At 38.9% G+C, this 24,728-nt stretch overlaps 1 protein-coding gene across 12 annotated transcripts in view; it reads left to right on the top strand.

Annotated features, from left to right (window-relative positions):
* svila (supervillin a) overlaps positions 1–24,728 on the top strand; it is an 87,237-nt gene that overhangs the window by 36,828 nt on the left and 25,681 nt on the right. For 8 of the 12 annotated variants that reach the window (XM_036572496.1, XM_036572497.1, XM_036572494.1 and 5 more), the window contains 11 exons: positions 4,930–5,838; positions 6,250–6,414; positions 7,765–7,799; positions 10,093–10,157; positions 10,365–10,501; positions 12,037–12,132; positions 13,627–13,879; positions 15,269–15,337; positions 18,647–19,013; positions 20,512–20,749; positions 23,227–23,359. In XM_036572496.1, coding sequence (XP_036428389.1) covers positions 4,930–5,838; positions 6,250–6,414; positions 7,765–7,799; positions 10,093–10,157; positions 10,365–10,501; positions 12,037–12,132; positions 13,627–13,879; positions 15,269–15,337; positions 18,647–19,013; positions 20,512–20,749; positions 23,227–23,359 — 2,467 coding nt within the window. The remainder of the gene's footprint in view (positions 1–4,929; positions 5,839–6,249; positions 6,415–7,764; positions 7,800–10,092; positions 10,158–10,364; positions 10,502–12,036; positions 12,133–13,626; positions 13,880–15,268; positions 15,338–18,646; positions 19,014–20,511; positions 20,750–23,226; positions 23,360–24,728) is intronic. The other 4 variants (XM_036572502.1, XM_036572500.1, XM_036572498.1 and 1 more) reach the window with 4 other exon arrangements.

Here is a 24,728-nt window from a genome sequence, read left to right as displayed (position 1 = left end):
CATCTAACCTCATGGCAAAGTTCAAGACAATCTTTAATCCCTTCACTTAGACCAATGATTCCCGACCCTGGTCCTGGAGAACCTGCACGGTTTAGAGATTCAGCTCCCATCACAAAACATGTGAACTAAGCAGCTAAATTAACAAGCCCTTTCTGTGCTTAAGTGAGTGTGTAGGAGGAGAGAAAGCACTAAAATATGTAGGACAGGGACTCTTCAGGACCTGGGTTGGGAAACTATGACTTGGACCAAAGAGCTCCAGTACTTTATTCAGTTAATTATTAAACTCACCTTGTAATGAACGAGTAGGTTAGTATCAGTTGTAATTTAAGGTGAGACATTTTGAAGCCTCATTCTGAAGCAGATTATGGAGGAATTTCTCAGTGTATATATTGCTAATAGCTTGATTTATGGTATTTCAACAATGTGTTCTATGAAGGCTTTTCTTCAAAGCAGTGGTAACCAAACATGCTCCTGGATATCTACTTGCCTGTGGAGTCTAGTTCCGATCTGCTGAGGCTAATTAACTTCCATAGTCCTTGATTGGTTGGATCACGTCTTAGTGAAATGTAAGCATGTTAAATACAGGTTGGAACTAAACTCTGCAGGACAATATATTAAAAGTATTCAAATATTAATTTCATTGTCATACAATTAAGGCAGGTCTAGGTGAAGGGTTTAGACATTGATATTTGAACTGGGCCTTTCATTGCTCTAACAAAAATAGCTACACCTTTTTCATCAGTCTCATCCCACACTGTTAACAAGTGTTGGTTATTTTTTGATTTTTGAATTTTTGTGTGTGAACCATTTGTTGAGTTTACAAATATCAGCAGTTTGCTGCAGTTCTCTTGCCTTTTTTCTTTTTTTAACAGAACTAATGATCTCAGCCAGCCAGTCACCGAGTCAATTCAACTTTTCAGTGTGGATCTATGTTTTAAGGAAATGTTTTAAATCTACACTCATTCTTATATGGATGTTTTGTTTTTGATAAATCAGTTGAATACACTGTCCTGTGCTCACAGTCCAAAATAAACACAATTACGAGATATGAAGTGTGAAATTGAAGTGTAAACCCTGCAGGTCTTCCTCTGATTTTGTCTGAGTATACCACATGAAAAGTGTGACGAGCTGAGCAGTCACACAAAAACGATGCCAAGCTTCCAGGGACTCATTTTACAGACAAATTGGGTTTCTGGTTTTCATCCGTTCGACTCTGGAAAGCGTGGTCCTGGTGGTGTTTCTGTGTCCTTCTGTGACCCCACTGTTTGGTGCAGTGGCTGTAGTGAATATAGGTTATAATAATGTATAGTGTGACTGTTTCTCTTCTTCCTTCATTTCCCTTTCCCAGTGCATCTGCTGTCTAATCCAATGTCAAAGAGAGAAAGTATGGAGGAGAGGAAGGCGATGAGAGTGAAAAATTTGGTTCTGGCTCATCTCCTTCCACTTGCCTTGAGTCAGCAGACTTTACTGAGTGCTTTCTTATGCGTGGCCAAGAAAGGACAAATTAATACAGAACAATAAGTACTAGACATCAGTCATTTTTAAAGTACATACATTTATTTCACCTGGTTTCTCACAGATAAAATACAAGTTGTGTGTGTGTGTATAACGCTGTTGGTGGATGAAAACCTCAGTATGTGAAATGTAAATGAAAACAGAAAGCAGTGATTTTATAAATCCACTTTGACCCATATTTAAAATAGAGCAGTACAAGGACAAGATATTCAATGTTTTAGCAACTTTTATTGTTTATTTTTTAAGTTATTTTATGCCCTACATTGTCTGAACATTTCATGACCAGTGGACATAGACATGGTCCAAAATTCAGCAACAGCGTGCTTACTTTTAGGTAATTTGCTTGATATTTTGAAAAAGCAAATTGATAAGTTTTTGTCTAGAACTGAAATATGGTTTTCTTGTGCTGTTCCAGCTGCCTTGCTGAAGCAGATTTCTCTTTGACCAAGTATGTTGTCAGCTTGAGATGTGCATAACTGTTTGTAGTGCCCACATAGCTTAAGCTCATCTGCTACGGTTACGTCGAATAGAAACTGTTTGTTTCTGTTTTTTGTTTTGTTTTATTTTGTTTGTTTTTCAGCTGAACAGTTCCTTTTAGATCCATTTTGGCTCCATTTCTGTGTTTAGTTACTGGAATGGAACATATCAAAAAGACTCATTAATTCGTCTAATGTCTCTGTTCATGTGACAAGCATATGAAGAAACCAGTAAATAAAGCCTGATACTGGAGGAGTGGAAAGATAGGTTGACTTCTGTCTGAGGAGTATTATAGTTCTCAGCTTCAAGAGTTCATGTTTTGACAGAGGTTAACAGATGGAGGAGGGAGTACAGGGATATAAAGTGCACTGACAGCTGTTCAGAAAGAAGAGAGAAAGATCAATTATTGGTGCTTTGGAGTTGGAGTTTACCAAGCCTAACCAACATTTTTTTCTAAACTTGATGAAATGGCAAACGTCTCAATGAAAAACTCTCTCTAGAAAAAATAGTTTTTGTATAGTACTTTATATACAACTAGACTGTGATTAAGGATGTGGTACTTGGAACTGAAGGGTTTAAGTGAGAGACTCTTGCCATCTGCTAAACCCCCTGCAGAGAGCTTACTTTGTCTTGGAGTGTTAACCTTAATATAAATGAACAGTAATTAAAGATTAGGGTGAAACATTTACACTGGCGTACTATCAGGGAGTAGTTTGCATTTACACATTTATTACACAGCAGAGTGAAAAGGTGAACTAGGAACTTTCTCGTAAATGACTACAATGATTTGTGCTCTCTTCGTTGCTCCACAACCCTCAAAGAGTGGTTATCATCTTATGGGCTTGCTTTTAATGAATAACCAGTTAAAGGGATGAAATATTCAAACTGAGTAATGGTTCAGTTGTGAAGCAACGTTAACATGCTGTTGCTGCCAGTTGTAAGTGACTCCAGCTTCGCATTCCTTTCAGCCTCAGGCAGTATTCGTTCCGGTACGTCTGGGGGGGAATGTTTCAGCTCGGGCGCACATTTCTCATTACTACAGCCACAAAGAAGATGTACTCCGATACTGCATTAGTATCTGAAAGTTTTCCCAAAGGTTATCAGGATGACAACTTGACCACATGCTAATGCTGCCAAACCGTAAATGGCGTATTTAAAGAAGAAAGATGAGCAGAAAACTACTTTAGATTGAGACAACAAGAATTTTAATGCAATCTCTGCCTTTCCCATAAAACGTGTTATTCCCTCCTTAATCATGTGATTTTTTTTTCTTTTTTTTAGATTTTTTTTTTCTTTTTTCTTATTCCTTGAACTGCTATCTAGGGGTCTTGTATTATATCATGTATTGTGATGCATCCATCTGAATATGGAGATTCAGCTGCATCAATTTTGGAATCTTAGTGTTTTTCCACTGCACAGTCACAAACAAGAAGTGACCCAAACTTCAGCCAACAGAACTTACATTTCCACCTACTTCAGACAGCTGGAATCATTATAATAACCACTTTAAGATATCTTATTTGTCTAATTAGCTATCTTGCTTGCTAGTTAGATGAATTTCTTGACGAAAACGAAACGTACTAAAGTGTTTATTTACACAGACTCGTGTGGAATCTAGCAAAGCTTTTTTTTTCTTTTGAGAGTGTGAACAGACAAATTAGCTGTCTTGCTTACTATAGGTAACACTAGTTATACTGACAGGAAATAATATTTTGTGCTTACAAATGTCTACAATTGCAAATTAGGGTCTTGCATCGCACCTTGAATGCAGTGACTACTGTTGAAAGTATAAAACTGTAGTTCAATAAGAGAACTCAAAATGACGAAAGTAACCAAATGACTGACACACTAAAATGCCACACAGGCCACAACATGAAAATTCTGAAAGCGGAAATATCGATTTTTATCTTATAAATAAGCTGGACACTGATTCAAGGTGGGCAGCATGGTGGGTAGCGCTGTCACCTCACAGCAAGAAGGCCCTGGGTTCGATTCCCCAGCTGGGCAGCCAGGGTCCTTTCTTTGCAAAGTTTGCATGTTCTCCCTTTAGTCCTCTAGGTGTGAGTGTGTAGACTGTGTGTCTGCCCTGCGATGGACTGGCGACCTGTACAGGGTGTTTCCTGCCTTTTGCCTAATGGCCGCTGGGATAGGCTTCAGCACCCCCTGCGACCCAGAAGGATAAGCAGCTTAGAAAGTGTGTGTGTGTGTGTGTGTGTTTGTGTTTGTGTTTGTATGTGGTGCAAGGTGCACCTGATAAAAAAACAGGGTAGCAAATGTTTGATGACTCATGAAGAACAAAAGCAGCAGCAAAGTTGACAATCCTTTACTAATCCTAACTTTAACATACATAAATGAGTAAATAAGTAAAATTGGTAGCATTGAGATTTGGTTTTCCACATAGAATCATCTGTATAATCAAAAAAAAAATTTTTTTGCAAGTGTGAAAATATGAACAAAAAATAGTTAGTTCTAAAAATATCTGCAGGTACCAAAAAACATAAAACTGGAACCTTTGGTACTGGACCAGTGTTACCTTTCTGCTGCCAAGGTTTGTGCAATGGAAAAACACCCTTAAAATAGATGATAATCAGTTATAAACATGTCTTGTGAATGAAGTGCTCATATTTTGACCAGAATAAATTATTATTTTCAAATGTAAAATCCAAAGTCAAATCCAAAAAAAGGCCTGGTGTGTGGTTTTTATTGTCTGTGTTTAACTTCTGTGAAAATAGTTCCTCCTGTCACGTTTGTGTTTTATTTGTTTATTTTTGACAGCTAATTCAGAATCTTACCGAAAGAATCAAGTCCAGTTGTGTTAAAATGTGAAAGTTCATGATGCATTGAATTGTTTCTTAAAGAATTCCCTCGAATCATAATGAAGTCAGAAATACATCCCTTCTAACTTGGTGTTAACCTTTCTCTCTCTCCTTCCTGAAGAATCCGAGTCAGGGAGAGACTGGCTCGTGATGAGCTGTCACACAAAGGTCCTGAGCTCAGCTCTAGATCAGAAGCTCCAGTGTACCGCCGTCACACACAGCCTTTTCCCGGATACCATGAGCACTCAGCCTACCAGGAGCAGTCGAACCCCCGGCTTCTTTACCAACCTTCCCAGCCACAGCACTTCCGCGCTGACCGCCATGACCATGGCTGCCATGGCTACCTATCCATGGGCAGTGAGCCTGCACCCCAACCATGGCCAGAATCAGAGGCTGCAGTGGAGGAAGTGGGGAGTCAGAGGGAGGGAAGGAGGGATGTGAGAGCAGAGGGGCTTCTGCGGAGCCGGAAGGCAGTGTTGCCCTCAGAAGTTCGAAGAAGAGAGAGAAGCACAGAAGACCAAAACCGTGGAAGATCTGAGCAAGTGGACTTGACCTCGCAACACCAGGGTCGTTCTGCATCCAGCAGAGAGATGATGGAGGACCTCAGAGGGAGGCGTGGAGGATGGTCAAGAAGGGAGGAGGTCACTGAGCATGTATCTAGACTTCAGGCAACTGAAGCAATGCATTTAAGAGCCAGACAAGCACAGGAAAGAACGGATGGTTGGCATCACCAACGAGGAACCAGCTATCTGCCAGCTCACGCCACGGTCCAAGCACCTGCTCCACCAGTCAGTGGAAGATGGGCTCCAGATCCAGCCAAACATGTAACCCAGTACATACCAGACACAAGCAATGCCCAAACCATGCCTGTGCATTCAGTACCCATCCAGGAACCCATCCACAGTAGAGAGGCTGTTCCTCAAGAGGCCATCATCAATGGAGACCACTCACCCATTGACGTGAAGGTTTCTGTAGCCCAGCTCCGTCACTCTTACCTGGAGAGTACCACAAGCACCCGCAAACCTGAACAGTATGTCATGAATTAAACGCCTGGTCCTGTGGCTCATGCTTGCATATGGTTCTCTATGAGACTAACCTCAGAAATTAACCAGTGCTCAAATTGCTTCTAACAAGGAACTTCTAAGCAAGGAAGAAACTGTTTAGAAATATGGAAATAACTGCTTGCCGATTTTAACCCCTATTGCTAGTCTGGTTGGCACAGTCAATAACCACTATCTTCAGCCTTCCAATGTGGCTTAGGGTGCTGGATTGTCTGTGTTTATCCTAATAATCGTTCGTCTTGTGTCTACACCAGTGCTTGACATTAATCTGGGGACTTTTCAGCCTTTTAATCTCCTGATTTTCTGATTCTGCATTCACTTGATTCTTCCTTTTCCTTCCTCCGATGTCGCTGCTTGCTCCCACCGTTCCGTTATGGTAGGGTAGAGGGATTGCCTGCCGTTACAGAGGTTCCTTGGAGAAGTCAGAGAACTGGGAACAGGTCCCGTCGCCCCCGGCGATACATTTCTCCCACTGAGGATAGAAAGACCTCAGAGAGGTTTAGAACTCAGCCGGTCACTTCAGCCGAGCGACTGGAATCTGATAGGTAGTGTTCGTGTGAAACAGCTAAACGTGCACGATAACTGAAGTGTGAACTTGCCCTGAAATGTGACTTGCACAACCTGTGCATCACACAGCTAGTCTGAAGATATCTGACTGATATTGATGCTGATGTGTTTGTGTAGTTTGCAGAACAGCCTGTACAACTAACTGCATGTTCAGCTTTTTTTTGAGGGTTAGATCCAAACACCAAAGTGCACACTCGGTGAAAGCTTTATCACACGTTCTTGTGTGTAGCTGTTTTTTCTTGTGCTTTTATTAGGTGAGCGCAGGGCACAACCTTATATGTAATTTGGGTATTTTATGTAGTCAAACAACTTGAAATAGAACATGCTTTGAGTAATGTTCTCCTAGTCCACCTGCAAATTTTGACAGCAGTTGAACTGATATTTCTGAAGATTCATTCTGAAAAGAAGTTTTTGTACCACAAAGGTAGTGTTTTTCATAAGTGTTTTTCGCTTACTGAGTTGTGTGCTTTGTTTATTATTTTATTTTAACTATATTACATTGATCACCCTTATGGTGGCTGTAATTTAGCACCATTTTGAAGCATACAAAATAACCCACAATGAGAGCTAGCCAGACTAAAGTACAGCCTCCACACGGTTAAGTTAATTTAAAAACAATGTTACAACAATGGCTCTCCAAATAAACAGTGAGAAATCTATATTCTCTCTTATAAAATCAAAATGTTTTTATGCACAGATTCATAACAGATCTATTCCTGCCGCTTTTAGCTAAATTGTTCACAAACGATAGGTGCTGGAAACAGTTCATGTTTTCATCTGTTGGCTTATATACTGTTTGCTTGTATAAAGGTATTTATCTTGCTCACATATTTTTGAAGTCAGTAAGCAAAAGCAAAATGCCAGATTGTGCTCTGCTCTTCCCTACATTCCCTCAAATCAATACATTGTACCAAGTAAAAGAACATTAATTCATTCGTTCACAAAAAAGAATGTGTTTGAATGTTTTCCCATTGGATTAGACTCCAAAGATCAGCTTTTAATAAATAAAGAGTTCGTTGTTGTTTTTTGTGGTCCTGTGGTATGTTGGCAGACACTGCTAATGCTGTAATGTAGTGCTTTCTGGATTAAGCCATTTTAATTGTGCCTGATTTTCCTTTTCAAAGTTAGCTGCTGTTTGTGTTAATCTAACTCTTTTTCTCCTCCCCCTTCCTCTTTCCCAGAATACAAAGCTTGCTGACTGCTCACTTGACCACTCATGCTGTCGCAGTAGATTGATTAATTCATTAGCTAACTGCCTTGCACTTTTGGATGCATCGCATCTCTGAGGTTTTTTTGTAATGTTGTTGTTGTTTTTGTCCTGTGCACAGGTCTTGCCCAGTCTCAGAACCGCAGGTCACTGAAGGTAAGTCAGTATCGTTTTAACTTAAGCAACTGCTGTTGAAAAACTTGAAATATAATTTGTTTTACTACGCTGCTTTAAAGTAGGAAATTCTTTGTTGTGTGGCAGATTGATTATGACGTTTTCCTTGTATAATCAAGTCTTTAAATGCTTTTGAAGGCTTTTTACAGGCAAATGAAAACCTTTGGCTAAATAGTTCCATGGACAGGGTGACGTAACCATATTGCAGGACCATTTGCTTTTGTTTTGAATCTGTGTGCTCATTATTAGGACTCACAGTAGCATGACCTTGTTCTACCGATTTACTGCTGTTCCCTGTCTGTAAAGCACAAGATGTTTAGTGTCCTCTGAGAGTGTCCTCTGAGAGTGTCCTCTGAGAGCACAATAAAGTTTTAAAGTGGGGACAGCTTATATTCCAGTCTAGAGTCTGCAGATAGAAAGGGAACAGCAGTAGATGTTAACTACTAAGGAGTTCTGATACAAGCTGTTTGTATTTTTGCTATGATGGCAAAATGTGTATTAGGGAGTTCTACCATAACAGTTGTATGTCAAAGTATCTGCATCTTTGTAAGAGATCAGTAATGCTTGAAAGACAGATTGAATCAGTGCGTGTATTTAACAATTCTGAAGGCTTATTCCAGATAGAGTTCTCCAGTCATTCTAGCAAATTGGTTCAAATCAGAGTTCAAAACACATTTCGGCCTTTAACTGATTACACTTTAGACTTAAATCATTTTGCCTTGAATGAACCTACGCCTTATTATGTTTATTTTATTAAATGACTGAACGTTTAATTTTGTCACTACCAAAGTAATAACACTTCTGAAACCAAATGTTTCAATATACTCTCTGGAAAAAAAAGGTGGTCCCCTTCTTGTTGTTGCGGTGGTACTCTCAAGACTACATCTCAGTACCTTTAGTTAAGGAATGTAATTGTACCATAATCCATTAAAATTATATTTTTAAAGTTGTAATGACTCCACACACCCCGTCTTGTCTCCAGGCTTTTTATTGTTTTGTTCTAGATGGATTACAAGTGTGTATTTTGCTTCTTGGAAAAACATTATAAGACACAGTTGGACCTTAAAATCATACCATTGGGGATACATTTACATTGTTTGTACCTTGATGAACAAAAAATGTACCTGCACAGAACCTTTTTCTCTTAGTGACTGTTTCGATAGGAACAATTTTAGCTAATTTTGAGCATAACTTAAAAACGCTAGCCAGTACATGACTAGCAGACACAGCTTTAAACAGTTGTACACACGTAAAATTACAGCATTTATCATTAAAACACAAAAGCAGTTTACTTAATTGCAGAAAGTGACTGTTCTTAATGTAACACCCTGATGTTCAGATTTTGGACACATTTACTTCAAAACAATAGGATCAAATTGTTTATCATGTGGCCATAAAGGACAGGGATGTCCTTTAGTCACACTTCCTGCCCTAACATGCAGAGGTGTGGCTGCAATAAGTCTTCGCATATCAAATAAAACTCTTTTCAGTTGTGACATAAAAACATAGGACAGCATTGATTTTATTTCAAAATTAAACTCATGATGAATCTAAATCTTTCAGCCTTACCTAAAAGAAAAAAAAAAAAATATATTATTTTCACATGCTGAAATTTAGAGCCTTTCAGTAGAAAGTACCATATAAATAATGATTTTGTTGTGTATGTATTTGTCATATTACTGTCTCAGTTAATGCATTGGGTTTAAATAGATCATAACATAATCCTTGTAAGTATCTATGGTCGGAGTTCTTTTTTAATAGTTATTTTTTAAATGGTCACATTGGCATTAGCCTGCAACTCAGCAAATTCATCCCACACCCAAACCTTTTTTCCCTTCAGTGCTTTTTGGCTGAACACGTGTTCATACCCCCACCTAGAAGCTGTATTGGAGCCCATTCTTTATTGATGATGTCAGAAGTTCAGGTTCATCCCACCTGCTGGCCCATGTGTCACGTTTCTTCTGCTTTAAAGTCATGATTGTCCAAATTAAGCTGCAGTAGACATACAGCCTCCTAACAGCAGGTCATGGCCAGTAGCCAGTGTCTGAACTCCAAACCTCCACTTGTTGACAACAGAAATAATCGGCCTGAAATTGGTTAGAGCGTGGAAAGCAAAAATTCCTGCTTTTCGCCCTCTCTGAAATCTTTTCACCATGTGTGTTGTCCTCTGCAAGCCATCTGCTTTGAAAGGGTTGTTCTCACGAATATTCCTTCTGTCTCTCTTTTTCCTTAAAATCCTTTTTCTTCATTGTCCCTTCTCTTATTCTTGTCCCAGTGGATGAGGAGAAGTTGGATGAGAGAGCAAAGATGAGCGTTGCTGCCAAGCGCTCTCTCTTCAGGGTATGTTTGTGTGAGTGCTTGTTTGAGTGTTGGTATGCTCTATTGTCTACTATTATTCAAGCCTCCAACTGCTCACAAGATCCTTCATGTGCACTTCAATGAGTTAAGAATGTCTTGGTTTTCCATAACTGAGTTTTATTAGTTCTTTATGAACGTTGGGAAGTCATTTCTCAATGGTTTCTCATGTGAAGTCCTGCTGTGTCTCAGGAGCTGGAGAAGAGTGTGGATGGGGCAGCTTTAAAGCCACACAGTCATAACGCTGCCTTAGCACGCAGACTGAGACGCAACCAGGATCGCTACCGCACCCAGCCTGTCACATCAGAGGAAGTAGTCATCGCTGCTACGTAAGCACACAGGCACAAACATGTGCACATCCAGATGTTCTGTGTGTCTCTGCTTCTGTGAATCTGTCTCTCTCTCTACATCTGTTTGTGTTTCTTGCTGAAGTCTGTTAGGAAAACTGTGATAGTCACACATAGTCACTAGGTTTTAAAGACTGCGTAACAATTTGATTAGATTATGTAATGGCATATACTTACATAGATCTTCCAATATGTTTAGTAAATGTTAGTCTCTCATATAAATGCTTTTAAGCGAGTAATGTCTGTTTTCTTTGCGGTTTATAATATATACGTCAGTCCAGGAAGAAACTGTCCTTAGAGCCCCAGTTACTGAGCCCCTAAAGGGAGAACTCTGTAGTGTGTGCAGTGTTGATGGAATTTAATGTCTTTATATTTTCCAAATATATGATGCCATCAGATCAGGGCCCATATTCAAAGCTTTTTAGAGTACTGATTTAAGATTCATGTCTTATTTACAGTGATATTACTGGCAGGAAAAAATCCTAGATCAGCACTCATAATGCTTTCTGAAAACAGGCCCAACAAGACAACAAGGAACTTTACACAATTTAAAATGTTAACCAGACAGAAACCACGATTTTAGAAGGTCTGTCTATACAATATCTAGTGTCTTATGCAAAAAAGTTTCTTGCACACACTAGGCCTGGGCATGGTTAGCTGCTGCTTAGACATACTTTCTATATTTGTCTATTTTGAGAACTGGCTGATTTAGTGCCAACCACAAATTTAAAAATAAATTGAGTAACTCAGCACCTTTTGGTGTTGGTAATAAACGATTTCATTTCTTGTTTGGAACTTGATGACTGCCAGTACATTCATGTGTGAGCCCCTGCTTGTGTGAGTTCTTGGCTGTTTCCTCTCTGTAGATGATGCACACAAAAGTGATTTGTGTGCTAATAGTTTGCAGTAGCACCAGTGGCTGAGTTCCAAAGCCATGTTTGCGTGCTCTACCGCTATACAGAAATGAGTTGTTTTCCGTTGTTATAGTGGAAGCACTCTGGAATTCACTTACCAAAGCCTGTGGCAAACCGTGAAGTATTATGTTTTTATAATTGTACTAAACCTCTCTGAACCATCTGGACACTTAGGTTCTATGGGAATTGCTGAGAAATTTCCTCAGACTGTATGTCACACTGTGTGAACAGCTCAGTGGAAAACTGACTTTACTGTTGTCTAATGGCTTATTAATGCCCTGTAGTAATCCACTCTTTTAATAGTAAAAGAGAGTTAAACACTATGTATAATGTAAGACATAACATTATCGTCTTTGAAACATCATTTACGGGCTGCTTGTCAATTATTACTGAAATCCAGTTATATCAACCTATCGCCCAGGCCTAGCGCACACCAAAGTTTCAGGGTTTTTTATATATTTGCAGAAGTCTTTTTAGGGGCCCAGTAAGTTTCTGACAATTTAGTTATTAAGATGTTCACTCATTTATTTGTTTCTGATTTTTCCCTCCCTCTTTCCTCGTCCTTTTTTCCCTCTCTTTCATCTTCCTTCTCGTGCTGTGAAGTGTCCCTGGTCCTTTGTCACAGACTGTGTCTGTTCATTCTTCAGTAGCCCGTGTTCCTAGTCCCACTGTAGTCAACAGCACAGTCACCAGGCACAGGTACCTCAGGAGATCTACATACACATGAGCACATGTGCATGTGTGTGTCAGACAGGCATGGTCACTCCTGTGAATACTAACAGTGTGACTAAATGATCTCACAGAGAGCATGCACTTTTATTTTCACACTGTGTTAACATGCTCATTGGGTTCATGCTCTGTGAAGTGAACTAAACAACATTGAGGTTTAAATTAAGTGGGATCAAGTTCAGTAAGGTTGATTGTTATGTTAAAATGCATAGATTATTTTTGCATGTACAGTGTAAACCAGGGATCTCAAACTGTCCTCCTGGAGGTCTACTTTTGTGCAACGTTTAGTTCCAAGCTGTATCAAATAAGCCCTTACGTAACTCTAATGCATCTGATCCAGCCAATTAGGGACTTGGGAATAGGTTGATTAGCTGGAGCAGGTGTGGCAGATTCTGGTTGGAACTAGGCTCTGCAGGAAGTAGATCTCCAAGAACAGGGTTGCTGACCACTGGCGTAAAACTATGCTTGAGTGCTGTGCTCCCTCTTGTGGCAGTGTCAGGATAAGAAAAAAATCACATTTAAAGCCCTTCTGTTTCTTACAGACATTTTGGCTAATATGTATCCTCTCTATATGAGTCATTCTTTGCTCTTCAAAAACATGACCTGGTGGTTTGTAATCTTCTAGATGCCAATTTGATGCAGGTCAATTGATCAAAGGTCACCTTTAAAGTTGTCAGTATCTTACAATATCTGTCACATAAGCATGTGGAAACCTGTGATAAGTGATGGTATGAATGACTCATCATGTTTATTCATTGCTGTGAGATTTTAGATGCCCCACTTTGGTAATATTGTGCTTCCTCAGCAGAGCCCAGTCGCTCATAAGCTGTGCATGCTTCTGCTGTGCCATTACAAATGCACCCACTGCTTTAAATATGCCACTGTAACCTCTGTGTGGTGTTCAGTCATGCTGCCTGTAAAAGAGTCATTTAACCAAACCAGACATTTATTCTGTCCTGGATAAATGGTGCGGAGTTTTGATTTGAAGTATGTGGATGTGCATTATCAACTATGTAACTTAAAATAAAGTCACATTACACTACACTATCTATTTTAGCTCTATGATTTCATGCAGATAATTCAGCTCAGTGAGTTGCATGAGTCGATGAGTCAGCAATCAGTTTTGTAAACTCAGAGCTAATGCTGTGGGAATGGCCTCATCTGTAAGATCTTCATGTGCTCTTAAGATTTTTAAAGTGACTGACAATGATAAAATGGGATGCAGCTGTGAAGCTTCTGGATGTAAATCTTCATTAATATGTTGTTAATGTTCCTGCACGTTTTATGTCTCTCTCTCTCTCTCTCTCTCTCTCTCTCTCTCTCTCTCTCTCTCTCTCTTTCTTTCTTTCTTTCTTTCTTTCTTTCTTTCTTTCTTTCTTTCTTTCTTTCTTTCTTTCTTTCTTTCTTTCTTTCTTTCTTTTTCTTTCTTCCCGCCACCTGCCCCCCACCAACTCTCTCTCACAGCTCTATGGTGGTAAGGGAGCAGGTAAAGAATGCCCGACAGCATCTGGAAAGTTGTGATGCAGAGAAAAGTGTCCACACCGTCCCTGCAGAAGGTCAGGAGGAACCTGACCTGTCCACCCTCAGCCTGGCAGAGAAGATGGCTATTTTTAATAGGCTGACGCAGCAGTCCTCTTTCAGCCCCATCACCCGCAGAGACAGCCGCTCCCGCCGCAGTAACGCCCGCTACCAGACCCAGCCCATCACGCCTGGAGAGGTGAGGCACACAAGCCTCCTTACATTTGTAGACATCTTGCTGTTCTGTTGGGAGTAATGTTTGATTTTCACTGTTCCTTTTTGGTAAAGTAATAAAGAAAATACCTGCAAAGGTTTTGATAACATTAATTAGCTGTTAGCTAATAATTTCAGTACAATTTACAACATTCATCTTTGTTTTCATTAAAGTGTCTTCCTTTGACAGTTTTCTTTTCGGAGCTATTGTTAAAAACACACATAAGGAACATCTTTTGGTCCAAAGGTGTTTTACACAGCTGAAAGCTTTGAGTGCTGATAAGTGCTGAGATCACATGTGGATACAATATATGGGGTCAGAATTGGCAGATTTACATTCCGCAATCAGCCAATTTATTTTAGCCGATCTATGTTGCAGTTTTATGATGTAAATATTAATGTTATTCTGGTATCTTCACTCGCTGCAGCATTGCGTTTGAGTGCTGCAGCTAAACCTATACCAAATATCATAGCATAATTATGCATGTCTCATTGTGCTAAATTGTATTACCTTTTGCTGTCAGTGTAGCACTAATTCTGCCTGATTCATGTTAAAATTGGTAACAGTTTTTTCTTTTCTTTTTTTTTAAATGTACAAATTTTGAATCCCATTTCGGCTCACTTCAATCATGTTCTTTATATTGTGACTAGATGGAAAGTGACTAAACAGAAAGTTCTACAAAGGTACTAGTATGTTTCATGTGCTCACACTCAGTGTGAACAAAGGGTAAAAAGGACTAATTAAAAACCTATCAGCCAGTTTGACATATTTGAGTATTTAAATTGAAATAGGCTGTAAAACATTTATAATCAGTGGATCTCTTGTTGGGTATGGCATTATTGCCACTTTAGCGCTTTTATCAGTTGCTTCTTCAGTTTGTTTGTTTTTGCAAAAAAGAAAACATGCTTATCTTTTTGTGTGTCCTCAAATGTTTGACAGTCAGAACTAAACGGTAAATGATTTTGAAGGAGTGTCAGAGAGGCACAGATAATGAAAGTGATTGTAGATATTAGTGTTAGGTAGTGGCAGTGTAAAGTAGGCCTCTGGTTTGCCCCAGTGAAGACCCAACAAATGATGGATTGAAATATTCATTTTTGTTCGTGCAATTTGCTGTATGCTATGTGTCTTAGCATGGTTCCATACACCTTTATTCTTCTTCCAGTGTTTATTCAGCTGGTAACGTTCTGGTAAGGCTGTATAAAGTAGTTGTTGCGAATGTAGCTTACAGAGGGATTGATTTTAGACTTACCCGTGTGAAAATACTGAGGGAAAACTGTTGAAATTTTGATAACACTACGCATGTTTTCTGTCTTACATGTGTGCCCACGTACGCACACACAATAGAGACACACTTAATGGTTCTCTTTGGTACAGGATGGCTCGGATTCTGAACCTTTTGAGGAGGAAATGCAGCGCTCAGATGGACTGAGTGATCTGGACCATGTGAGAGCCTTTTGAACCATGTGGTTCTGCTCTAGAACGCAAATCCGCTTTCCAGTTTTACTCCGCTCGCAGTAAAACCAGCAGTTTATGCTCAGGGCTTTAGTGTGCTTCTCTGCTTTCCCATAAGCCTCTGAGTTGTTGCCCCACATGGCACTGTGAGTTTGTTTGTATGTTAGCACATTGCTAGTGAGAGGTGTTTATGTTCTATAGGTCGCTGTGGTGCTGGTAATGATGCTGATCATCTTTAATGGATTCCATTTGTGTTTTGTCAGTCACTGGGCTGAGCACTGTAGTCATGAATTGCACTTTGCTTTTAGGAGCTGTATTTATTTCAGGCTTTGCCAGTATGGGCCCACATCGTCTGAACTGAGTTGCTTTTGCATGCAAGCTTTTTATTTTAAGTTGCTTTTTTAGGATTGATTGTGCTCCATGAACGCTACATTTGCTGTATAAATTCACTGAAGGCACTAAGCATAGTCACCCACTAGACACAGGGTGACCAAGACGGTTTGTCTTGTGATTTCAGTGCAGAGCTTTAGAAAAAGGAATTTTATTCCTTACATGATAGCAGTTTTTGCTGAATGAGGAAGCTGTACGAGCATGTGTGTGTGAAAGAGAGCATAAATGGTTTGAAAGAATCAGTGTGTTCCTCTGTTTTTGAGTGCATCTTGTGCTACTTACGGTTGAGTGCATTGTGGTTTTGAGGTTATTGGCTCTTCAAAGCATAGAAGAGTCATTTGTCATGAACACTGTGTGTGCGTACAACACTGTGTTTTTGTATGTGAATGTTTTTTTCACACATTTCTAAAGACAAAAATCTAGAGAAAAACAGGCAACATCGTCAAAATACCATTTGTTTATTTTGATTGAATGATATTTTACTCAAAGAATTTAAGTTTTCAGAAGATATATATGTAGACTTGAAATTAATTTCTTAATTTGCTTAGTTAAAGTAAGGCAACCTGTTTCCCAATGTTCCCAACAAAAGTAAACTGAATGTGTTACAGGTTACAGTGTAGGTTACATATAGATGGTTACGTATATTGCAAAAATATATGACTATCAGAATTATTATATGATCACCTGATCTCAATTATTTGAGCTCTTTGCTGTTATTTCTAGCTGACTGCAGTTAGTCTTCACAAGTGTTAGCTTTCACAGTCATATGTTTACGTGTTAACAAACAGAAGGTGAATTGGCTGCATTTTCATCTGTTAGAATGAGGCAAATGCATGTAAATAAAACAAAGTAGAAAGTACATTTTCTGAGACATATCATAGGTTCTTACATCTGACTGGTGCTGTAACATGTTTAGAGAGGTGAGCAATGTTTGCTTATTTGAGCTTGAGCTTTGCCTGTCATCAGTTGGAAGCTGTTGTCCCTCAACAGCTGGGAGGTGAGATAGCTAATCGCCCAATTTGGCCACTTTAGGCTGTAGCTTTAATAGTTGCATACAACAAACAAAAAAGACAAGTTGAATTGACAGATTTTTGATTATAGTTATTCATATGGCAATGAATTGTCAGATAAAATGAACATGACAGGCCTTAAATAGGACTTGTTATTAAATGTAGGTATTTATATCTACATTATTACAAATACAGTTCCCTCCACAATTATTGGCACCCTTACTAAAGATGAGTAAAAATGGTTATAAGAAATTCACCGTCTGGTGAATTAACTTGATCTCACCCTGAATAAATGGAAAAAATCCAATCTATATTTGAAGTAAATTTATTCTAAGATAAAGACTTGCATCATTAAATAATTATTTGTAACAAAACCACATGTGCCACTATTATTGGAACCCCTATATTTATATTTTACATTTAAGTTGATCAGTGCCTTTAAACTTTCCAGTAGTGATCCATGACTTCCTGTTTCACTGGGCTATATATATATGAGGTGACACGGAGGTCAAATTCCCTTAGTCATTCATCACCATGGGAAAGACAAGAAAGCATGCATTTCAAAAAAGGGAAAAATGTATTGACCTTCATAAGTCAGGGAATGACTATAAAAAAAAGCTACTCACCTGAAAATGCCCATATCTACAGTTAAGGAAGTAATTAATAAAATCCGCTCAACTAGCACTGTGACAAACTTGCCTGGAAGAGGACCCAAGTTTATTTTGCCCCCATGCACAATGAGGAGGATGGTAAAACCACCAAGGACCACTTTTGGAGAGTTACAGAAAAAAGTAGCAATTTGGGGTCACGAAGATTCCAAAACTGCCATCAGATGCCACCTCCATGCCAGTAAATTATTTGGAAGGCATGCCAAAAAAAGCCTCTCCTATCATCTAACCACAAACATAAGCACGTGGAGTTTGCTAAACACTACTGGGGCTTTGACTGGAATTGTCTTTGATGGTCGGATGAAACAAAAATTGAGCTTTTTGGCAACAGACACATAAGGGGAGTTTGGTGTATAAAGAAGGATGACTACACTGAAAAGAACCTGATGCCTACTGTTAAGTATGGTGGAAAGTCTGTAATGTTGTGGGGCTGTTTTTCGTCCAAAGGCCTTGGGATTCTCGCTAGTGTACTTGGCATCATGGACTCCATGAAATACCACAACATTTTAAATCAATAACTGTCTGTCTTTGCCAAGAAACTAAACATGGGCCACCATTGGATCTTCCAGCAGGACAATGACCCAAAACATATGTCCTGATCAACAGAAAAATGGTTTATTGAACGCAAAATCAAGCATCTGTCTTGGCCATCTCAGTCCCCTGATCTAAACCCCTTAGAAAACCTGTGGGGTGCATTAAAGAGGAGAGTGCACAAGAGAGGGCCCGGGACCCTGGACGATCTGGAGAGATTCTGCTAAGAGGAATTGTCTTAGATTCTCTGCTCGTTGTTCTCCAACCTTATAAGATGTTATAGGAGAAGACTAAGTGCTGTTTTTTCACAAAAGAGCGTTGTACAAAGTATTAAATTCAGGGTGCCAGTAATTGTTTGGTTTGTTAAAAATATTTATTTCTTGATAGATTTTTTTTTTTCCTTAGAATAAATTTACTTCAATTAAAGGTTGGATTTTTCTTATTTTGTCAGTGTGAGATTAAGCCACCAGAAGATTAATTATTTAGAACACTTTTTACTCATGTTTACCAGTGGTGCCAATAATTGTGGATGGGACTGTAGGTTGTCACATATACTCTATCCAGCTTAATATATATGACACTCCATCCTGACATGTCTGTTTACTAGTTTTTTATTCTTTTCCTCTCTGTCTCTGCCCCTTGCCTCCTTTTATCCTTACCTAACTGTATTTTCTTCCTCCATTCTTCTCTTTTGGCCTCAGATTGGAGGCGGATCTCATTTAAGTACCGCCTCCTCCCTTAAATCCTCTACGGTTTCTACGGCACATGCTGGTGACATCCATCTGACCACACCCATGTCCACGGCCACCTATGATGAAAGGGCACTACCCCCTTGGCACCAACCTCAGCCTGCTACAGTGGTCCAGAACTGGAAAGGCCCCTGTGAACCATCTGTAGGCCAGAGAGAGGAGCCCAGCCTGGCCACGGGGAAGAGAAAACTGCCCTCTCCAGAGAGTGTGAAACAGCCAGCCAGAGAGTGGGAGGAGCAAAGGGGGCACAGCAAGGCTGCTGTGACCTCTGAGCTTCAGGAGACAGATGGTCAACAGAGGTCAAAAACAGCAGTCTCAGGTAGGGTAACATGGAGTATGTGTTTGGATTCTTTATCTGAAGTGCCCTGACACTCCCTCCGGTTATAATTTATTCATTTTATACAACAATCTTGCTGGTTATTTAATGGGTCTTTTATTTTGTTGGCCTGTACGCTCCCTCCCTACTGATTGTTTAGCTGTTACTGATGAACATCCTATGCAGGGGTGTAAATGTCTGATCTTACAATAATTTGATTCACTTACGGTTGTTAGAAGTGATTTTGTGCATAATAAATTCATACATTTTACTGAGATTAAAATGAATAATTTTAAAATGATTCAGAAGAACTTTACTAAATACACAATGTGAATTCAGTTAATTTAAGGTGCATTGCTTATACAGGCAATGGGTTGCACACACACACACAGCTTGGACAATCTCCATAAAGTGGCATTGCCAGTAGAATTGCACACTCTAAAGTCACCATGCCTGATGTCGAGCGTCGAATAGAGGAGTATAAAGCCCCCAGCTTTGGGCTGTAGAGCAGTGGAACTGCATTCTGTGGTATGGTGGAGCGCCACCCATTTTTGTATGATGAGTTGGAGTGGTATTTGTGACTGAATCTACTAACCAATCATCTAACATCATTACTTGACCTTACTTAATGGTCTTGTGCGGTCAAATGTGCAGTAGATGTTCAAACATCTAGTGTAAAGTCTTCTCAGATAAGTTACTATGGCAAAGGGCAGAAAATCACACTGTAAACATGTAAGAAATATTGAAAGAATTGAACAGTTTCTGTTAACATTAAGTAAATGAAAATAAAAGAATACTCCAATTTACTAGCTCAAAAAGTCTAAAACAATAAAAAAACAAAACAATAAATAGGGCTTCCTTGTGTGCAAAGACGACAAACCAACTTCACAGTGATTGGTCTTAAGTCTATCCCCAGTCAGAATACAAGGTGCACTGTGATTGAAAGTGTCTGATGGTTACATCACTATAATCTAATAATGTAAAATTGTTATTTGAACTTTTTTTCAACTTTCCAAAGACGGACCAGTTCTATTTCTATATAAAAATCCAAAGAAATTGTTAGTTGTTTATTTTTCTTATACATGCATCATAAAAGTTAGCTTGTCATCAATCCAAATTCCTAAATATTCGTAGTTTGGAGATAAGTGCTTATGTTTTTATCTAATACTCATGCTTGACTGAACTCCATTAGTGTAACATTTGAAAATACACTTCCTGCTGTATCGGTCTGTGAGGCAGACTTGTGGTTGGGCAGATTTCCTCTGTTTAAATCTACATCGTGTGAGTGTGCCTGTGTTTCACTCACACATGCGGACTAGCACGTATTTTATGCAAATAAACTCTCACACTACTCAGTCTGGGTGAGAATCTCTCAGCAATGGTTTAGCAGCTGAGAAAAACTCACACCCCACCCTGTCCCTTTGCCTGCTGTCTAGTTGATGTCGGCCACTGGGGCCGTCCTAACAGCTTCCTCTGTGTGTTTGTCTGTGCTGTGTAACAGGTCTTCCTGAGCAGGCGGTTTCAGCGCGAGCTGCATCACAGCCCTCGTCCTCAAACTGGAGCAGTGCTCTTACACAGCACACGCACGCTCACACACACTCCGTGCAGTCCCCAGAGTCCAGCAGAACCGTCCCTGAGGACAGGGAGAGGAAACGAGAGAGGGAGAAAGACTTCCACACCGAAGAGGCAGACGAGCTTTCAGACGACATGTCAGCCCGGCAGATGTCCATCAAAGACAGGTGAGCTTGGCTGTGCATGTTTGTGATTGAATGTACACAATAGCAACAAATTGCCCTCTTCATTGATTTGTTCTTCAAATAACGTGAAAGGAGGAAAGAACAGTCTGATCTTCATAAGTTATATGAGTTTTTATTAACAATGCTAATAACACTCCTGCTTAAACTGGTACTGCTACTAACTCTGCTGCTACTACTGTTAATAATAATATAGTTTGGATGTATATCTGTGATATGCTTGCTACTAATTGGAGCGTCAAAATGTAAACTAATAAGATATGACAGAAAGCAGGCCCCTTGAAGCATTTCTATATAAGGCCGTGTCTCAGCTTCGCAACTGTTAATCAGTGTCAGAATGATTACCCGACTGTTTACAGGATGTCAAAGCTTCCAGGACATTGTGGTCTCAGGCAGTCTGTCAAAGTAAAGACAAATGTATAAAAGAGAGAGATGCTTGCATTTATGTAGGTTGACTATTATGTGTCTGTGGATATGTGGGACACGATCCACAGATGCCCAATTTGGGGCTCACTGGAGAACGCAGCACACATTTTGCTGTACTGTCAGAAAGAGAGAAAAGCATATAAATTTTATTTACTATGTGGAACGTTTCTTTTACATGATTTATCTATATGCTAGAGTCTTCATTTGAATGGCTAAGCTTTAATTATCATGGAGTGTCTGTGTATGTGAAAGAACCTGTTTGTAGAACTCTTTGTTTAAGGATTTAAACTCAGGGACATCCATAATGGTATATAGTGGGAAGTTGGCCAGTCACAGTTGTTACCTGATATCCTGATCACAATTTTTTTGCTCATCACAACTATTTAAGCTCATTATTTTAGCATATCACAGTCGTGTTTATGTTGCAGCAAACAGAATGTGAATCATAGCTCATGAAAACAACAGAAGTTCATATTTCTGACTGGTACTATAACATGGAAGGCAGCAGTAAGTAATGTTTGGAGCTTGAACTGTTTCTGTCTTCAGTTGGGAGCTACTAAGTATTGACAGGGAAACAAGGAAGCAAGATTTGGCCACCTCAGGCTTGCTCCTTAGTTGGACATGGCTCAATACTACTTTTTCTTTTACCGATTGTGATATCAGAACTTTGAGTGTTGCTGCCATACCAGTCTGATGTTTCTGCTAAGCTTTAAAGTGTAATTGAAGCACTTATCTTAAGATGAGCATCTAACAGTAGACTATCATACTCAAACTGCTTAAACACGCTACTGCCCCAGAGGGAGAAAAACACAGAAATCAGTCACATCATACAGTGCGGTCCCGCATTTTCTGCTGATGTCAGCCCAGTACTGATATACAGGTCAGTGCGATCTCTTAGTCAGTAGCTGCATAAAGTAAACAAAATTAGACAACTAAATTGTAAATCACAGTTATTCAGATTGTCAATTAAACATCAGCTAAAATTTCCATGATGGTGACAGGTAAAGGTGGGCAGTGTGACAATATTTTATTGTTATTGTGATAAATATTATTATCATGATACAGTGTCCTTTTTTTGAGCATATCAAAGATATCAGTATTTAAAGAACACTGACCAGCTGCGTATTTTATTAAAATAAGATCATAATTAGTCCTGTTTTACTGAGCTGTACAGTTTGTGAGATGTTGAATAAAAATTGTGAGTTTTTCTAGTTAGCATTGTGTCTATGAGTAAAAATGTGATATATATCGATGATTGTAGTATCATCGAGTAATGTAATATGATATTTTTGCCATATTGCCCACCTAGCGACAAGCATAGCGTGAAGACCCCATATATTTCTAAAAAAGTGGCTTTGCAGCTTGTCTGCGTAATTAAAAGAAAGGTGAAATAGGGGATCGCCACTGAGTGCAGTATCTGTATTGATGAGTTTGGACTGATGGAGATGTCCCACTTCTCTGATGCCTGATCAAAGTGTTGCATAACTTGTAGACGGTTATCTGCTGCCATCACAGATGTACTGGCATAAGCAAGTGGGCCTTTAAATTGATTGATGACATCATGCAATATAGAGAGTGCAGAGGTCAGCGTGGCTAATTTTGTTTCTGTGTGTAGGCGTAAGTGGAAAAAGGTGAGGTGAGGAAATGTTTCAGAGCATGGCTATAGCTTTTTTGGATATGTGTTTTTGAAACTTTTTTTGTTTTTTTAAGCCTCTACACGTTGGCATCACAGTGCTCCATTCAGCTAAACCACCCATACTGGGCTGTCTATCAAACCGTTCTTCTCTTGCTCTTTGTACTGCTCGGCTTCAGGTGTGCTTTTCAAAAATAGGTGTCAGCTGAAAGCCCATGGTGTCTAACTTATTGTGTTTGTTTTGGACTTTTGGGTTTTGGTCTTATATATATATATAATATATATATAATATATAGTATATATATATATATATATATATATATATGTATATTATGTGTGTGTGTGTGTGTGTGTGTGTGGTGTGTGTGTGTGTGTGTGTGTGTGTGTGTCTGTGTGTCACCAGACTGGCTCTGCTGAAGAAGAGCGGTGAAGAAGACTGGAGGAACAGGATCAATAAGAAGCAGGACCTAGTGAAAGTGGCCATTTCAGAGAAACATGCTCAGCTATGGGAGGTGGAGCAGACCTTCAAAAAGAAGGTAACCCCTGAACCTGAACTTTAAACCACAATCTAATGCAACAATCAGAGCTCATAACATTCAAACTCATATTCCGGCTACATCTAAATCACCCTGAAGTTGATTTTATTTTTTTATTTTTTCAGAGATTTAAAACAAAACTTAAATTCCACCAAATATAAGTTTACGTCTGAGCAAACTGAAACTAGGAAGCACTAAACTGTGGTTGTTTTGTCAGTCAGGAATATCTCTAAACAGAGAGATGTGTTGTTCTCTTGGCTTTCTTTTTCCTTTTTCTGCTTGTTTGATTCTGTCTGTCTGCATGTTCTTATGCATCTCTGGCTGGGTAAAGTGGTCTATAGTTATAATGAAGTGGGATTACTGTTTATGTTCTAAAATACACAAACATTGCAGTCTTTTTATTTTTTTTAATTTGTGGTTAGACATTACACTAATACTGTAAGTGCATGTCTGTGTCAAGCTACTTACATTTTTCCATATTATTATGTATTTATCTATGTAATGAACATTTTCATTGTGATAAATACATATCTTTATTTGGTTTTATCAATATCTGTATCTCTACTGGTAGTCTATCAGCTATTTTAGTAATTCGTAAGTGTATCTAAGGCTTGAACAGTGCAATAATGCCTGTCAGTCTTAACAAAGCTTTCTGAGATTATCATCTTTAGCGTTGTTGTAAATGTGTTTTGATATCATGCAAAACACTATAGAGAGTTCAGTGCATAGACAGTTGAATGTTGACCTTTTTTCTACTTACACAGTAACAAAGATGACTGAGTTACAAGTTTACTTGTTACATTTGTTCCTCTTTATACAAGTTAAGGTGCGTTGGAGCTTGTTAGTTCATTTTGACCAGTAAATGTTTAGCTTTGTTTTTTTTTGTTTTGTTATTTATTTTATTTATTTATTTATTTATTTATTTATTTATTTACATAGCAGAACTATAATACTAACATATCATGCTGTGATGCTAACTTATGTAGGAGTTATCTGATAGTTTTAACTTGCATGTATGCACATAGCTCAACTTGCTGACTGTCTTCTCTTTTCCTGCATGTTTTCTTGTCTTGTTTTGATCTAATGAATCTCTCTTGGCATGTTTTTGGGTTAGTAATTCCGTAGTCTTTTTTTATTTATTTGTTTGTTTTTGTTTATTTTCTTAATCTTTCTCTAATTTGAGCATTCTATAGTTTTGAGTAGTGTAATTAAAAGTTGGAATGAGGACTCGCATGTACCTCTCTGTTTGGAATTATTCATAAGGCTGCAATAAACTGATTTTTGCTTCACTGGTAACTCAAAAAGAAGTGGTTTTGAATTTCTTTTTCTTGTTGTTTTTTTATATTTTTTGGTTTTGGGGCCTGCCTGT

This window comes from Colossoma macropomum, unplaced genomic scaffold (genome assembly GCF_904425465.1).
Source record: "Colossoma macropomum unplaced genomic scaffold, Colossoma_macropomum, whole genome shotgun sequence".
NCBI classification, from domain to species: Eukaryota; Metazoa; Chordata; class Actinopteri; order Characiformes; family Serrasalmidae; genus Colossoma; species Colossoma macropomum.
Note: the sequence above shows the minus strand (reverse complement) of the source record. Positions and strands in the feature narration are given on the sequence as shown.